Source organism: Melospiza melodia, chromosome 3, assembly GCF_035770615.1.
Source record: "Melospiza melodia melodia isolate bMelMel2 chromosome 3, bMelMel2.pri, whole genome shotgun sequence".
Classification (NCBI taxonomy): Eukaryota; Metazoa; Chordata; class Aves; order Passeriformes; family Passerellidae; genus Melospiza; species Melospiza melodia.
Window position 1 is genome coordinate 55,230,682 of NC_086196.1, and position 18,813 is coordinate 55,249,494.

Sequence of the window (18,813 nt, forward strand, 5' to 3'; positions counted from 1 at the left end):
AGGTTGGGTTCTGCCCTGGCTCTCACCAGTCCGGTCCTTGACTGCACAGCAGCAGTGTCCAGATCAGCACACCCACCACACTGACAGTGTGGATGACTCCACTTTTCAGGAGTGGGAACAGGAAAAGCCATTCAAAAAGTTTTTGGGCAGGCTCACACAACATACAAGACCACAACATCTCCAAAAAGGAACTGAAACAGGAACTGTCTGTCTGCCCCTCTCAGTGTTAGAGACGTGACCTCAGAAGGATCTTTCAGCCCTGTAAATTGTCCTAATAGTCATCCATGGGAACTATCACTGGCACTCATTTCAACAGCTGTATCTAAGCATCCACCTTCTGCAGCACTTGATAGAACAGCTTTGGTACGTGCAGTCCTTTTCCTCTCCAGCTCCGACACCTACAGCCAAGGTTGCAGGCTGGCATTCTCAGGACTCCAGAGACTCAGTTTCCCATTTTCCCATGCCAATATTAAGCTGACTGAAGGAGACTCAGCTTCATGTGATCTCAAAGAATAACAGTTCTACCTGAATAAGTCTCTCTACAGTTGTAAGAAAATCCTAGGCTGAGAAGGCTCACATGAGCAACAAAGCCCACTGCACATGGGAGCATGCAGAGGCACTCTGGATAGCAGGTAACAGGTGATTGGCTTTGTCAGTCTGAAGTTGCTTCCTCTGCATCTGTGATGAGGTCTCATGCAAGCAGGTAAAGAGATTTCAGTGAAGAATAAAATGCTATAGGTATTTTCTAGAAATACTTTGAGCATCACAGCCCAACAACTATCATAGTAGCAGAGAAAAATATCAACTTATCTTATCTCTTTTTTTTTTTTTTTTTTTTTTTTCCCCAGAGCCCTTTATCCCTGACATTATCCCAGGAAAGTAATTCTTCTCTACAGGCTGCCACAAACCTTCTGAGTACAGTTTTAGAGTGCTTAAAAGATGACAATTCTTTTTTTCAGGCAAGAACAAATTAATCTTTCTTTCCCCTCCTCATTTTTTTTAAAGTATATTTTACTACCCAATTTGGACAACTGGCCTTTATTGCAACAGAAAGAAAAATTCTTGAGAATATTTTTGTGTAGAGGGAGGGAGAAAAAAGAAAGTACATTCTACAGGAATCGGTACTGACAAGGCAGGAATTGTCTGGCCTTTTGTACTGATCTGTTGCACAGCTCTTTATGGGGCCAAGCAGAGACACCAGGTGATGAGTCCAGCTGGTCTGGAGAGGAAGGAACAGGAAAAATGCCTGATCATTTTACTGGAAATTTCCCCTTCACATTAGTCACTTCAATAAATCTTGCTTCACTGGTAGGAACAGAACTGGACTCGAAGTACGAGGAAATACTAAAACTGGTGGCAATTTCTCTGTTTTTCAAGACTGTGGATGCATTTGTCCTTAAGCTCTCAGAGTGCTACCTTCTCAAAGAAGACACTGGCTTATGGCTTAGAGCTCCAAAGGAATTAATGTAAATTTCTCTTATTATAGAAGACATCTAGGAACCTAGTTGAGCTTGTAGATTGATCCACAGTTAGTACAAAGAATTAGAAGGGCTTAGGAGGGAAAAAAACCTTATAAAGGGGTTATGAGACAACACATAACTCTGGGAGTGTCCAATGATCTCCACTCCCAGATGTAGCTTTGGAAAGGAAGTGGCACTGTGTTGTCAGGAGCCTATGATGACTCAGGTGCAGAACTCTATAATCACACACCACCCTTCCACACTCATTTTTACAGTTTTGAAAATGGAAAACACAGGAAAACACAATTTATTTCCTAGTCCTGATTATCTTGCTCTGCAGACTAGAAGCAAGACAGACTACACCTTCCCTAAAAGCAAAAGCAATCTCTCCAAAAGCAACACCTCTTACAGGACAGAAACACCTTTTGTCAGTGTCTTCACCTGAAAGTGGAAGGACAGCAGCAGTTTTAGGTGAAAACACCTAAAACTGCTCACATTCCACTTGACTACCACCCTCCTGCGACCCTTCCTCCCCCCATATCAAATGGGGTCTTGAAATAAATTAAGGTTGCACACATCAATAAAAACAACAGCACAATTAGAGAAATTTCAGACTCACATTAAGTACTTAAAGCTCAGAGAAATGATATCAAAGGCTGGCTAAGTCACCAGCTACTAAAGAGGCAGAGAAAAAATTGTCTAACAAGATGGGTGTTTCCTCGCTGTTTATGGCAGTCAGATACAATCCTGAACCTCAAACACAAGCAAGCAGAAATATTCATTGTAGCACAGACACACACACTTCTAATTAAAAGAGAAAATATAATGCAGATAGAAGAAACCCGAACAGAAGCACCAAATCTTACTCTCCTCAGTTACACAATGTGTTAGAACTCCATGTCAGACTTTGTTTCTAGGATCAACTCAAAAGGTCATGGGTGTAAATTAGGAATAATTCCTCCAAAACTAGTACAGCAGTATCATTCTAAGGAAAAGAGAAGCTGACTGATATCATGGGACTGATATCAAATTCTCTTCAGGTAAGGAAATCTGGCTCATAAGTAATAACAGTCTGAGCATCCACTGAAATCTTACAGTTAAAACAAGAAGCTGTTTTAAAAAAATCTGACAGTTTGATTTTTTGAAAACATTTGCAAGGAACAACGCTTTATAAATCTGACATACTGAACTTCTTTGAGAACAAAGAAAACACTTACTGTGGCTGCATTTGCTGAGTTAACCCAACAGGAGGCTTCTGCTTGATTGTGAATGCCATCTGAGCCATGGGGCCCGCCTTGGGTGGGACCTGCACCTTCTGGGAGAAGGTCTGCTGGGCAGCCTGCTGGGGTATGGGCCACGGGGGAACAGCGGGGCTCCGGCCTGCAGGGGAAGATGTGTCTTGCACGCCTGTATCCTCACAGGAGCTCCCTTTTGTGCCTGGTTTGCACACACAAAGCTGGGGTCGCAGGCACATCCCTCCATTTTGGCACGGTGGTGCACAGTTCGCTGAGGAAAGACATTTTAAAAAGCACCTGTGAAACAGAGCAGGAAGGAAAATGCAAACCCTCCCGACAATAAAAAAAGGCATTAATTGTTAATGTTAACTGGAGTAGGGGAGAGCAATATTGCTAAGCTCCACAAAAGATAATATACAAGTTGGCACAGCTTTTACTGATTCTAGCACAGCAGACATGCACAAAATTTTAACAACTTCAAAAAGTAAAATGCTGGATATAAAAAATAGGAAATGCACTAGTTAAATACAGCATTATTTCAAATCTTCCTCCTTTCTGCTCAGCATCCCTTCTCCTCATACTTTAAAAACCCAAACCGCATCTGATGAAACAATACTACACAGGTACACGATTCTACTACTGATCCAGGCTGGGATGATTTTACCACTATTTTAAAATAAAATCAGATGCTGCACAGGTACCTAGAATGAATCCCTACAGCCACATTATAGATCACCAAAACTTTGCAGAGAAGTGTGAAGCAATTCAACCCTTCCCCCTCTAAAACCCAAATGACATTCCCTGCAGTAACCCACCCCACTGTAACAACACAGGAGATGGGAGCTGCTGCTACCAAGACATTGCTACACCTAGGAAGAAACAGACAGGTGCTTGTGATTATCCCAAACCAGCTTCTATAGGTTCTTTGTGCCATCAGTGAAAAGGGATCAGATTCTTTAAAACACACTTGGCCTTCAGAGAGGATTGATTACACTGCCTTGCCTTGCTCTACCTAGTGACTACAGAGGGAGTCTGAATAACCAGCCTAACTCAACACCCAGCTTGTACACCCAGATAATGCAGTACCAACTCCACTCTGAATGAACAAGAAACTGAGAGGAGCAGCAAATCCCATCCAAAAAATGGAGGGAGGGAGGAAGAAAAGCAAAAGCAACTGCTGACTATAAGTATACATAATATTGCAAAGGCATGTCTACCTTGAGGATTTATTTTGGATAGTGAAATTTGCATCACATAAAGATGGCAAAACAAATTAATTATCTTATCTAAAGGACACAATATTAAAGCAAAAAAAAGTTTCATTATTCACATTAAAGATGGCATACAATGAAGCACGTATAAGAAAAAACCATGGCTGAGCTACTTTGTTCCTACAAACTAAGCAAATGGTTAATATTGTTAATGATCTTTTAATATCAACAAAAGTTTATGTCAGGTGATAATTTTTTTACTAGAATAGGTAAGATAATATCTTGAACTATAACATGGGATTCTGCACCATATTCAGATACATCCAACTGAACAAAAATCAGTCCACAACCCTGGCCCAAATAGATCAAGTTATGATACATTCTTCTATATGTAAAAATAAACTAAATGCACAAGAATATATATGAATTAACTCATTAGAATGGGACTGTGTTAATTTGGAAGCCTATTTTATCCACTGGCAAATGTATCATATATATACCAACTGCACACAGCACCAGAATTGCCCTGTAACTTAAACCTGAATTTTGCATGGGGTTTTTTCACTTACACTTTTCCCCTCCATGTGAAAGTTCTCTTCTTTCTCATATATTTACCTTAAATGTATATTATACACCTCCCTGGCAACACAAAAGTATCATTTGCTCACTTCTACTGGTTTATTTTTGAGACTCTGTCTCATCTTTACTGGAAGACTGAAGACCATTTTCACTGAAAACTTGAGAGGGGATTTGCAACAAGCATATGCTGTAATAGATAAGCCAAGTCTTCCCTGTGCCTTACTTTAAAACTTAGATTTTGCTACAAACAGTGAAAATTCAATTATATGTACATGACCAAAATAAATCATATTTTGGAAAATAAATTCAGAAGCCTGAAATTCTAATTAAATTTCACTGGCTTTGGAGACTCTTAAGACCAGAAGAGTGACCCCATCACCTGGGTCATCAGTGTGAAATGTGCAAAAATCACAGTAAAGAATTTGGGCCCAGTTGTGAGTGCTTTAGAAAAAATTATTTTAAAAAAGCAAGACTTTCAAAAGACCCATTTTTACATTAAGAAGCCATTCATATATTTGTGGAGATTTATGGACACGTGCCTATATTAGCCTCTAAGTTTCTCAAGAAAATATTTAAAAACCAATGACTCAACACTGAAGTAAGCTAAGAAGACCACACTAAAAGTCAGTGTGAAAAAACACCCACTCTGCTAGGACACTGATTACGGCATATCTCCTCCCAAAAGTGAAGTAACAATGTATACATACACAAAACACAACCCTGGAAAGACTGCAACTCGTTTTCCTGTAGTTAAGAACCAAAGTGGTGCTTCAGAAGCCTACACAACCTTGAGTTTCTACTGATTAAAGTGAAGGCTGTAGTGAATTTAAAACTGTAAAGCTAAAAACAGAACCTGTTTTGAAATTACCTCATCTTTTTTGCCCACACAGACTTGAACATTGTTACTTCACTGACAGTAAAGTAAAACCTGAAACACATTACATGTACACGAAGCAAATGTTCTGCAGGACAAACTGCATTACTCTAACTGGCCTTTAACAAAAGAACCGTCAGGAGATCCAACAACTATGTTGTAAGACCAGTGACAACAGGTTGAAAACCCCACCCATTAAATCTTCACAGCAATGAACCTTTTGACTGAGGGCCTTCATTAATGTTGCATAATAGAAGCTCACAAAACTGGATAAAAGATCACATTTTAGGAAAGAATTAAAATGAACATTTTAATTGACATAATACAGCAGTTTAGTTTCTAAAACATTCAAGACAGCTGTAGTGTGCCAAATGAATGACCTAATTATTTTGTTTGAAGACAACAATAATGGCCCATAAAACTGAAAACACCAGAATTTTCCACAAAGTTAAGGTTCCAAAACCTGCAGCGTGGAAGTATTAAGTTCAAAACTGAAAAGCAGGCCAATATACTGCTGTTAAAGGCAATTGACTTCATCCTATTCAATTCAAGGGGGTCATGACTGGAAATTCAAAATGGAGCTTGGCAAAGATGCAAATAATGAGACTAAGCTTAGTGGGTCAGATTAAAGATCCATTTAAGTGGAGTGTTCTCCCTCAATGCCTAAGGTGGATGCTTAAGGACAGGGTGAGACACAATAAAAATTTATACCACTACAGCTTTTATGAATTAGAGGCTCAGCAACTTCCTGAGCAAGAGTGCTGGTTTTTTGCTTAATAAGTCTCCATAGATTTTTCTGTCAGAGGTTGACAGATCTGCTCCTTGAGCTACTTTGGTGCAACACCCAAAACTTGCTGTGCCATGGAAGTTGGCCACATTGAAAGGCCAGGCATGGACAATACAGCCAACCTTCCCTCACTTTCCAGAAGTATGGTTTGTGGTGAGGTTGACCTGGGCTGGATGCCAGGAGTCCATTAAGGTGCTCTATCAGTCCCCAGCTAGACAGGGAAAAGAAAATAAGATCAAAAACAACTCATAGGTTGAGATAAGGCCGTTTACTAAAGAAAAGGTTTGTGGGCACCCAAGTAAAGAGAAAAAAAAAACCAGGCTTATTCTTTACTTCCCATCAGCAAGAGATGTTCAGCCATTCCCAGGAAGCAGGGCTTCAGCATGCATAGGGGTTGCATCAGAAGGCAAGCTTTGTAAATAACAAATGCCCTCTGTTTCTTCGCCTTTCCTTAGCTTTTCTGTCTGAGCTGATGCCATATGGTAAGCAATACCCCTTTGGTCAGTTTGGGTCAGCTGTCCCAGTTGTGTCCCCTCCCAGGACCTTGTCCACCCCCAGCCTATTGATGGGGGGAAGGGAATGTTGGGAATCATTGCTGGTGCTGTGCCACGGCTGCTCAGCAGTAGCCAACAGCCTGGAGTGTTACCAACACCTTTCCAGGTACCAATGTAAAGCACAGCCCCAGCTCAGCCAGACCCAATACAGTGGGGAAGGAACCAGGATTGTCTTGGGTTGGTTTATGTTTTAAGACCACATAATCTGTATCAATTAAAAATAAAGTGACACATTTGCTTCAGAAGTACCTAAGTCACAGAAAGCCCAAAATGTTCATCCTTGTAATACATCTTTCCCTAATCAACCACTGCTCACCACTCTCTCAGACAGACTACTACTGGCTTTGATAAATGCATATCAGGCCCAGCATGGTTGTACTTGTGATATCCTTTAGAAAAGCAAGGGTAAAATAACATTAACATTAGGTTTATACACACCCCTTCCAAAACATCTTATGTTGGTTTGGGACTGATCTATACATACACACTTTCCAGTCCATGTGCTCGTGTTATTACAGTTAAAGTATATATAAATATTTGCAGAAGTAAGACCTAAAATAAAAGATTTATAACAGTTTCAAACCACATAAATATTTTAAAACTTCTACATATACAGCATGTAATTAGTTTCAATACATTCCAAATCAAGTATAATTTATTATTTGGAACCAGTAAGCATAAAATGCTGTCATTTATCGAAGGAGTTTAAACAAAAATTTATATTTTTCCCTTCAAATGAATCAAAATACAAGTATAATCAACTCCACTTGTCCTAAAAATGTTTCTATTAAAGTAATATTAAACTAATGCTCATTCTTGGATTAAGATCATTACAATCTCATTCCTATGCTAATCACCTCACCTTCTCAAAAGTAACAACATATTTACAAGTTTATTTCCCTGTGGAGAATAGAAAATCACAAAAATATATTTTTCAGTGAGAAACTCACAATAAACAAATTTAAATATGCCAAAAGTTTTCTGCACCCAAGTTCCTAGCCTTTTAGCTTCAGCTCCACCTTCCTTTAACAAGCAACTGCTGTTGGTTTGTACTTAAATGACCACAAACATTTTTCAATGTCACTACTGAACTTCTAATACCTCCACACAATTGGCTATAACAGTGTTGTGAGTCTTATGCCATTTCTAATGCACCCATCTACCATGTTTCTTTCTTTTTCCACGTGAAATTTACCTTTTTTTTTTCCTCCATTTGAGCACACATAATAGCTCAGCAGCAGTTTAAACAAATTTCACCACCGTGCACATTGGCACAGTATGTATCAACTTCTCCCACAGGAGTGTGTAAATCCTGTCAGGCACAATACATGCCAGAGGGCAAATAATAGAAAATACAGCAATTGGAAAGAGGATTTTAAGCATAGAGCTGTTTCAGATTCCAGCACAAAATGGTTGAGAAACGAAGCATGCATGAAGTTTACAGAAAGGGGAAAAACCAACACTATGACATGGATACGTGTGTGCTGAGGGCAGAGTTTTCAAGTTTCCTTACATGCAACATAGGAACACTGCTAAAGGCATAACAAACACTGCCTTCTTGCATGAATGCAATATTTTTATTCCTCAAACACACGAGGAAACCAAACCAAAGCTCATCTTGGTTGAGTGCACATCCTAAACAAAAAGCTGTGATACAAAGGCACCTTTAACTCCCGCTGGGTTGAAAGACAGAGGGATGATCCCCCACCGATTCCAGAAGAAAAGCAGTGAAGTGCTTTCCTTGGAAGGCAAAAAGTTGTGGGTTCTGAAAGCAAAGAGGCATATTTCAGTGTGCCTCAGAAAAATCTGAATGTGGTGCTGACATCCTGAAGAAGAGCAATGTTTTTATAGAATTTCCTGTTCTCTGAACTACCCTACTGCTTAGCTCACCACTTAATTATTTGCTTTTACTCTGAATACCCTTTTAAGTATGAAGTCATCGTCAGGACTGAGGATGCAACTGGAGTCTAGAAACTCAAAAGTTCACTGAAGCTAATGCTTTTCTGGGGATCTAGTTCTCTATCTGGGTATCTCACACCAAAGAGGTTTCAAAAATTGAAAAGTTTACTAAAAATATATGCAAAAATTCCAAACATTCATTGAGAATGAAGGAGAGAGGAATTAGCAACAAGGGTCATACAACCTTGCTGTAAAACCATTTTATTGAAGAAAAAAAAAGCTGAAATTACTTTTATACAATCCTAAGAAACTACATTAACTGCAGAAAACCTGTATGACCTCTACACAACTAATAGAGGTGGTATTGCAACCATCTGTATCTTTCTACACAGGAACTTGTTTTTATCATAACTATATGGTCTTAAGGAATTCTTTCCCTAAATATATTTCAAATGAAAGCACGTGTTGGAATTCTTTGCAGTCCACTTCAAACCATCAGATTCATTCCCACAATGGCATGTAAACATGACCTCCAGGAAGGGAGGGAAAACAAAAACCAATGCTTTTAGCACACATATTTCTTTTAAAACAAACACACAAAAAACCAGCTTCTCTCTCAACCTAATGGCAACATAATGTACTTTACTAATATTTTATTCTATGTATCTCCATTGTATAATCTCTGAATGCCAAGACTCAGCAGAACTGAATAGCAACTGTACTCAAATACTTCAAAAGCTTAACTTTAGCAAAAGGATGCATTATTCTATCAGCAGCAAGAATATATAACACACTGTTTCATACTTGGCATTTTCATTCATGTTGTGTTTACTGGAGTTGATATAATATAAATATTTAAGACGGTACAATCTGAGAGGCATTTTAAAGTATTTAATTTTAAGAGATCATAACTATGCATATTCTGACAAGACAAACATTTCACATGCTACAAATCCCTTTATCATTCCAGTGCCCACAAATAAAAATGAAAATTGTTCATTACAGAATGGACTAAGCCAAGGAAACTGGCAGATTCACATGTTACACACTGTTTTTGCTGCTTGAGTGGTTAACACTCCAGTATGCAATCCTTTTTAATTCTCTTAACATTTCTCAGTACAGTGCTTATTTATTTTGTTACAAAATCCTTCACCATAAATTTGCAGGAAACTGAACAAACTAAGACAAGCTCAGTAAAAAAGCAACTGGAAATATTTAACTGGATGCAGGATTCAGACAACTGAAATGTTACAAAAAAAGAGAAATACTAGAGAAAAAAACTATTAATTACAGTAGAGTAGCAAACCAGTAAGTACAATGAAGTTTTCCCTAAATTCAACCAATTCTCAATAAGAGTGCACAATTCGGTTGAACTTCTCTGAAATTCCAGGCCTAAACTGCCATCTAGGGATAATAAAAACCTGACCTCAATTACAAAAAAACCCAAATCTTGCCATAGGACACAAAACAATTTCCCACATGCAGGGATTACTATCTGCACTTCACAAAAAAAAAAGAACATGCCCAAGCAGACCTATTTTTAGCTCTGTATTTAAATGAACATCTTGCCCTTACTAAATGTAACATGTTTCTTTCCCCTGTGTGTGCAGTCACGGATGTGGAGAAATGCTAAAGATCTGCTTGCTTTCATTAGTCAATGCACAGGGTCTATTTTCTAGGAATAAACTAGGCTACATAAGTACTGCTGCTTTTAAAGGCAGAACAAAAAGCCAACTAAAGAAACCTCAAACCCAGCCCAACATCAGTCCAACAACTAACATATCAGTTACAGAGCATGAACTGATTTGGCCACCCAAACCATCAATAATCTGTTAACCACTACTCCAGAGTTTGAACAGGGAGACAGTTTAGGGAGGTGTGTGCCTCTTTTCATCTACTCTCCACAAATCCTAGAGCTCCCAGGCAATCCAAGCTTCCTTTAAGGCAGGATCAGTTGGCACCAGCAGCCCTTTGAGGTGAAGGCTGCATTTTCTCCAGGCCTCACAGAGAGCAGAACCCCACACCTCGCTACAGCCCTGCTGTGCCCAAGGTTGGGAGGCTCACTGATCCCAAACACAAAGCCACTTTGCAGGACAGGAGGAGAGGGCAGCATGCTCCCTTCCAGCTCTTCCCTTCTCCATGCTCAGGAAGAGAAGCTGTAAGGAGAGAGGTGTAAGACTACTCCTGTGAGTATCAAAGCATCACTTCTGTGTCAATACATCATTTTGTTCCTACACACGTGCAGAACCAGGCAGTGCACAACTGAGGGATGAACCTCAGTTCAACAACAAACTGAAAGGGAGGGAAACAATATAAAACCAAAACATTTCAGTTTTCTGTGTTCATTCTGATTCTCTCTTAAAAGTTCAGGACTTTTTATCCACTGTAGATTTACCACAATTTTACTGCAGGTCCTGCTTCTTTTGTTAACACTAACTGCTGCAATGAGCTGAACAAGTTCACTATCAATCTGCCATCTGCTCCAGCATGAGAGCACAACATCTTGACAAGTTTCTTTTAAGGTTCTCTTTTTTCTGGTTCTGTCTTAATTCTATACACACTTGTAGTATTTGCATGAAACAGACCATGTACCATTATGAGCTTGTTTCCAGTAAAGTCCCCAGTGTCTCACAAAGAGAAGGCTGGGTAGGTTTCACTTCATACTAATTGCAGACTTAAGTTTCCTCACCAAAATGAGGGAATGCCACATGGCATGGTCATGTGTAGAGGAGGCAGCAGCTAACAGCTCCCCCATTTTTCACAGCTCTTTCACAGCTGGGTTTCACAGGAGGGAGGTTGGCTGCCAACCATGGCCAGGAGACAGACACTGTGCTCAAAGTCTGCATTTCTGCTGGTTTGGGTCAGCCTCTCCTGAAGCTGTTGTACCAACTGCACTTACAGAGGTTTGGTTTGTGTTGTGGGACCATCTTCAGGTGTGTGCACTCTATTTCTTTTAAGATGCAAAGAAAAAAATATATCTAAATAATAAAAAGCCAAAGGGTTTTTTGTCTATAGATGAGCTCCATGGTGCTTGCTAATGCTAATGTAGACAAAGACTACAAGAATTTGGACGCTGTCATTCCATCCCCTTCCCAAGGGCACTAAGTGAAAAATAAAGCAGAGAAGAATTACTACCAAGGCCTAACAAGCGCTTTCCCACTATGAAAGCCCATTTCCTGTTCATGAAATTCAAAAGTTTTATTTACATATTACAGTAGCAAGCACAGCAAAGGCAAAACCAAGCTTCTCAAACATTCGGTTTTTCAACTCTGAATTGTTTAAAAACCACATCAAAGGATAGAGAGATCAAAAAGTACTAACGTATAGGTCAGTCACACGGGTCAAAGTAGTTTGTCTCTTTAAAACTCAGATATTAAATTTTGATTTAGACATAATTTGAAGGAGATTGGTATTGCTTTTACTGAGATGATGGTCTTAGAATGAGAAGAAACAACATTTGGGGACAGTATGTTATAGTTAGGCTTTGTATACACAATGTAAATAAACAGAACTTGGTAAAACTCAAAGCCACAAAACTGATTAAGCTCAAGCCTCAGGAACTGGTTGTGACCAGAAAACCACCAAAAAGCACAGCTGCAAACATTTGAAGTACTCAGTTCCAATGATGAAAAGAACAGCTCTCCTGAATATCTCTTTCTAGGAGCTGAACTGAAGGCACAAAAAGAGATTCCAGGCAAATCATACTAAAATGTTTAGTGATCCAGAGTTTTACATCTAAACTGGAGGACTCACATATATTTCTAAGTTTCCAGGCTTGGATCCTAACCCTATTCCAGGACAAGACCTAAGCTGCAATCTTTCCCTCACGTTCCCCAAGAAATTCAGAAGCACAATTTGGAAGCAGCTTAGGGCACGCTCCATCCCGGTGATCTGGAGCCCCTGGTCACACTGTCAGGTGCCATGTCCTGAAGGAGACACAAAGCTGGAGCATGCTTACTCAGCCACAGCCAGAAGCGCTGCTCTGGAACTTCAGGGAGGAGGTGGCTCAAACTGAACAGCAGGGCACAGGCAGAGGCCAAGCAAATTCAGAAACTGAACAAGGGGACCCTTCCTCGGGGCAAGTATTCTCACAGCTTTCTAGTCTCCTGCCTCTACAGCAGCAAGTATCTACTGTTGTGTATTTTCCTATTCTGAAAAGCAAATTAATTCTCTCTAAGTCTTTATTTAACATTGAGTCAGGCAGTCTTTCTTAAAAGAGAATTTTCAAGATAATCTTTTAATACAAAGAAAAAGCCAACAGACTGCTTTCTTATTTTCTGATGACCTTCCCAAAGTGCCCAAGGACATGACAGACAGCTCATGATCAAACTCATAGAATTCAGTCCAGTTAAAACACCAAAGTACTAGCCCTATGCATGGAATACATGCTTGCAAACACACGATACCTTCAGCTAAGAAAGACTTAATACCCTTTTAATCTTAGATGACAATGATGGCACACCTGGATTCTACAAAGACAGCAATTTATCTCCCTATAGGAAATTTATTCTGAATGTGTTCCTCCAAAACCCACTTCCTCACCTCTTTGCCCTATGAGCCTTTCTTACACCTTTGCAGTAAGGAACTCATGCCATTAAAAACTGCAGGCGCCTTCCATTTTTTTAACCATCCAGTTTACACTGAGGTCACTCACAAACAACTGCTATTAATACTCCAGACAAAAACATATTATACATTTTACAAGGGGTTTACTACTACAAGGTGGATCTTCTCATTTATCTTTTTAAGATATCGGATTCTCCATACAATATGCAATTTTCTCTTACGTTCCCAACATGAAAAACAGCTCCTTGTACCATTAAGCAAACAAAACCAGAACAAGCAGAAGAGCAAATTTTGTAGAAGTAGTTTTAACTAACAGAAGTTTAGTAGTAAGTAACGAAGTCGGAGACAACAGATTTCAACAGGATAAACACACATTTGGGTGGTGGGAACTCCTGATTTCCAGCCCTTCCTGACAGTTGTTATAACTTGTCTAAGACCACATTTGGTTTCATTTCCATAAATGAAATAATAAAAACCCCACTCTCTAAGCTTTACTTGCCTTAGAGACATGTTACAGAGCTAATTAATGTTTCTAAAAAGCTCTGTTATGCAACAAGTACTAACAAAACATGGTGTCTCCAGCCTCAGTGCTATCTCATTACTGCACTTGCACAGATTATAACCTATGATAACTACGACTGGAAGACAATCCTTGTCCTAAACCCCTTTACGTGCTTCTGACTTTCCAAGATGTTTACTGTTGTGGTTCAATTTTTCCCACCTTTGTCTTTACCCAAAGGTGGATGTTCTGAAAGCTTCAAAAAGGTTGGTTTTGATTGTTAGGCATCATATGCCCAGCATAAAGCAATTCTGAATACTTCTAACGCTGAGTGTTATCATTTAATTTTTTTAATTAGAATGATACAGCTCTTCATAATTTAAGTCACTCTGAGTTTGAAAAAAGTTCTTAAAACTTTACAACGTAAAACTGAAATATGAGGGACAGAGGGGGGAAAACCCTACATGTCTAAACTGGATATGGTAGGCACTCTCACACAGTTCACAGAAAGACAGAAGTTCACCTTCCGAGGACTGTCAGGCTTCCAAGAGAACATGAACAAATGTAAACACAACAGGCAGCTCAGCTCCAGACTTCAGTTTAAATAAAAGTACTTAGAAAGTTCCCTTGCCTCTTCCATCCAGATGCTGCCCTCTGACCTGCACAGAGACATTTCAAACACCTCCTGTGGCTGCTGCTGAGGGAAAAGGGACGTGGCTGCCACTGCTCCCAGCCAGGCTGCTGGGACAGAAGTCACCCAAGGGAACGGCAGCCAGAGCCTCCCGCTGGCAAACACCACCCAGCAAGACAAAGGGAAGGGAAGGCAGCCTGGCTGCAAGAGCAGACCTCTGCCCTTCACCCCCTCTTTCTGAGGGTTCCAGGCAGGCTTATTCACACAGGTGCAGCAGAGCAGAAACACATGCTGCTTGTTCCTGCCTGGGATTACACCTGAGCTAATAAACTTCGCTGATCAGAGCTGGCTCTCAGCACTCTGGTTCTGGAAGCACGATGCAGACAAATGGAAGTTAGCTCTGGAAAGAGCCAGTATGGGTCTGGGGTTTATTAACTCAGGCTTTGCAACATGCAAAAGAATAAAATCTGGCCCTAGAGACTAAATAGCTTATTAAAGTGATACCGAGCCTGAACTAATAAACCCTGACAGAATCAAACCAACTTTGCATCAAGTCAGCTCAGGTGTGCCAGCATCTGTGGCACAGTTAATCCACTGCTGCAATAAGGCACTCACAACCAACAGAGCCTGCTATCTGAATTTTAAAAACTCACTTATAATTTTACAGGAAACAAAGAAGTTAACTGTTCAGTTATAATCTTCTTTTCTTCTGAAAGGAACATCAGGAGCTTCCAGAAAAGGTGATATCTGGCTTTTATGACTGTGAGCTGAATCAATTCAATGCTATCTCATGGTTTGCCTAAGTTACAAAACAGACAACTTCAGTACATTCAGTGCTTCCCTTGGCCTGCCAAGAGAGGGGTGAAACTGAGCAAATCCAAGCCAAGTGTATTATACCACTGCTAGGAGGAATTAGAGAAGCATCAGAGCAGAGAATAAGAATATTTAATGCTATGGAGAACCTAATATCAGAGGCACAAAATGAGAAAATCCTCCCACCTTTCTTTCTTTTAACTTTGTTACTCCATTCCCCCAGTAACTGTAAGAACTAGCCAAGTAATTAATGGATTTAAATTAAATTCTACACAGCTATCACATAAAAATGCAATTTTCTGTCTTGGTCCTTACTGAAGACTCTAAAAATAAAAGGCAATAAAAAAGAAAAGTGATAAACAGAGAAATGAAAAAGACAAACCATAAAGGACAAAAAGCAAAGAAAATGACCTAATTTACAAACAAAAAAGTTGCCTGGAAATGAAAGTTACTAGAAGACAGAGAAAAAGACATTAAGAAAAAAAACCAAAACATTGTTTGAGTTTTGTTCAAAATAGCGAAAATAAAATTGGTTGACAATAGCACAGCTAAAATACATGTTTACTTAATGTCCTGAAATTACTAAGAGGTTTATTTTTTTATTAGTCTTTAAGCTAAGGTAGGCTTTTATTAAGCTCTGCAGTTAGACTCAAAATATCACTGTAAGCTGGAGGAAAACATTCTAGTACTTGTAAGGTCTTAAGCAAATGTGACTAACCTAACACAGCAGCATGTGTTTGAAAATGTTAATTTAGAAGCATATCTTAAATACATGTCTAGATTAGTAGGTGAGGTTTTGTCTTTAACTACTGTCATAAAGTCTTTGCTTCTTAGCAACAGGTCCATGCAGGTCAAAGGTACTTGACCTTAGTCAGGATTACAAAAGTGATTGCTCCCTATTGTGAAAAATCCCACACAGGGACAAAAGCCATTGGGGGAAAAAAAAAAATCTCGAAAGCAGTGTTTACTCCAGCTCTCTCAGGGACAGCAATCTGTCCTGCTGAACTACAGCAGTACTCCCAGATCTGCCCAATCTCACTAATACTCACAGGTGTTTCCTGAAGACATATGCCCTTCCAGTCTTTCCTGACCTCATGACATCACTCCAGTTTAGCCACTAGCAATCATTCTGAGTCTTGCCTAAAGTAGCAGAAATTCTTCCACTCTCCCATTAGAAAGAACAACAGGAGCATAGCAGGACTGGCTCAATCAGTGCTATTTTTTGCACCTATTTTGTGTTTCTAGTTACCTCAGTAAAGGTACATCACTCTACCGTCACCAAACTCACTTGTTTCATGTTGTTCAGCCCTTCAAAAATTCCGTGTGGTAAGCACAGGACCATTCACGTGTCATACTGGTGAAGGGACAGGGTAGGTAGATGGCAATTCCCTGCTCCCCACCTGTGCTCCTCTGCTATATTCTTTACCATCTTAAGCCCCCCCATTCTGAAGACTCCTAAAAACCAAGAACTGACGGGGAGGGGATGCTCACACACACAAAGCCTCCACAAAACTCTCTCCAACAATGCCACTGTGCTACAAATAAACGCGAGAGACACCCACTATTCACCCTTCAGCAAAGGTGAAGGTTAGGAAAGAGGGATTTAAGGATGGAAAGAGTGTCAGATCTGTTCCGTGGGTTCTGTAGCTCAGCCAGCACCTCTTTGCCCACAGACGATGCCAGCCCCCACCACCTCGCCAGGTGCCAGCCTGGTCTCGGAGTCCCACGCCCCTCCCCGCACTCTACTCACGTTTGATGCAGCGCTGGGAGCCCGTGGCCTTGCTCCAGCCGTGGCAGCACTGCCCCCCGCACACATTGACCCTGCGGGAACAGCAAACAAGGACCAGTGTCCGGCGGGGCAGCCCCGCTCCCCACGCCGAGCCGGGCCGCGGGGCGGGCACTGGGCCGGGGAGACAAAGGGCGGGAAGAACGAACCCTCCCGACTGAACTCGACGCCTCACGCCGGGCCGGGCCGGGCGCGGATTCCCGGGATAAGGGAGCTGGCCCCGCGCCCGGCCCCACGTGCCGCGGGTGCTCCGGGGCGCCGGGCCCGGACAGGTAGTGCCGCGGTGCCCCCGGAGCCCGGGACAGCCCCCCGCCCTCTCCCCCCTCCCAGAGGGGCGACAGCGGCCGGGATGCTGCCGGTGGTCGGGAGCTGCGGTGTGGAGCGGGGGACGTGCGGGACAGGAGGGCGCCTTACCCCGGCAGCGGCGGCAGCTGGTGCTTCTGGCGGAGGGGCAGGGCGGCGCTGCTGTTGCCGTGGGGGCCCGGCGGCGCCTTGAGCCGCGGGCTGAAGCGGGCCGGTTTGGCGAAGGAGGAGGCGTGAGCGGCGGAGTTGGGGTGGACCTGGCCGGAGGGGCCCAAGCGGAGCTGGACGGCGGCGCTGCCCGGCTTGCTCATCCGCCGGGTCCGCTCCGGGGGGCCGCCGCCGTAGCGCGTGTTCAGCTGCACATTGAACGTGCGCTGCTGCTGCCGCTGCTCCCCCCCGAGGAGGGTCGGGCGCTGCTGCCGGCTGGCAGAGGAGCTGCCCCGGCCGGGCTGCAGGACGTACGTGATCCTCCTTAGCCTGCCCTTTTCGGAAGCTGCGAGCCCTGGTAACAAAAGCGCCCAGGCAGCGAGGAGGAGGAGGAGAAAGCCCCATCTGATCCGACCCATTTCCACAGCGGGAATCCCTACAGCCGGCGAACTTCGCGGAGCCGTGGCGCAAGGGTTTCCTCTGCTCCAAAGGACGCGGGGGTGCGTGCGACCTGCGCCCGCGGCGCGGATCCCTCCTCCGCTCGCTGCCCCCCAACCTGCTCCGGACGGGGCGGAGGAGGAAAAAAGCCTCAGGATCCTCCCGCCCGCCCCCCAGACTGTTGGGAAAGTTCAGCAAACACTTCGCCCCGTAGAGCAGGAAAACATCGTTGGAAGAAAGGAAGCGGCGGGTGCGAGCCGAGCTGCGAGCCGGAGCGGGAATGGAGGAGGAGCAGCAGGGGAAGGGTGTTTGCTGGAGGGGGGTGGTCGCAATGGAGAGCAGATGTCTCGGTGCCGGAGCTGCCAGGGGTCTGCCTGCGTGTGTAAAGAACAGCCCCGGAGCCGGTGCGGGCTGTTCCCAAGCCCCTCTTTAAGAGTTTCTCGGCGAGTGAGCGTGTGCGGAGGGGAGGGGGCGGGCGGAGGGAGCCCCTGCCCGGTGCCGGCCCCGCGCAGCCAGTCTGGGCCCGCCCTCACGGCAGGGGCGCTCCCGGGCTGGAGGGGGCCCGGCCGGGCCAGGTGACCGCGGGCAGGGCCGGCAGGGGTCCGGAGCTCCGGGGTGTGCGCCGCTAAGCCAGCCTCGGAAATACCCGCTGGAACCCGCGGGTGCCGAGCTGCCCTCTGCCCGGGACCGGCCCGCACAGCCGCCCGTACCTGTGCTTCGGCAACAGCTGAACCTTTCTGCGGTATTTCAATGGAGGTGAGGCTTTAAAGCCCCCAAAGCGTAATATACGTGCTTCACTCGGTAGGTGGGGACTCGATGAAAGCGCTTACACACGTTTAAGGTAAGCACATCCCTCCGTCTCAGCCTGGTGAGAGTCAGGGGCTGCGCTTAGCAGGATTAGGAGGGACTGTATTGTTCCTCGTTTTTCTTTATGTTCGTAAAGCAGTATGTATTAGTAAAGAATGAAATACAAACCACAATTGTATACTCGTAATTAATGTATAAGCAAAACTGCCCACTTTTTTCTCCAG

The 18,813-nt window shown here is 42.9% G+C and overlaps 1 protein-coding gene across 6 annotated transcripts in view; it reads right to left on the minus strand.

Moving 5' to 3' along the window:
* LTBP1 (latent transforming growth factor beta binding protein 1) overlaps window positions 1–17,843 on the minus strand; it is a 187,681-nt gene extending 169,838 nt beyond the window's left edge. For 5 of the 6 annotated variants that reach the window (XM_063151828.1, XM_063151829.1, XM_063151827.1 and 2 more), the window contains exons 1-2: window positions 16,859–16,924; window positions 2,678–2,966 (exon numbers count right to left, since the gene is read on the minus strand). In XM_063151828.1, coding sequence (XP_063007898.1) covers window positions 2,678–2,934 — 257 coding nt within the window. In that variant the 5' untranslated portion in view covers window positions 2,935–2,966; window positions 16,859–16,924. Of the gene's footprint in view, window positions 1–2,677; window positions 2,967–16,858; window positions 16,930–17,308 lie in introns of those variants that run through there. The other variant, XM_063151832.1, reaches the window with a different exon arrangement.
* Between the last annotated feature and the right edge of the window lie 970 nt (window positions 17,844–18,813).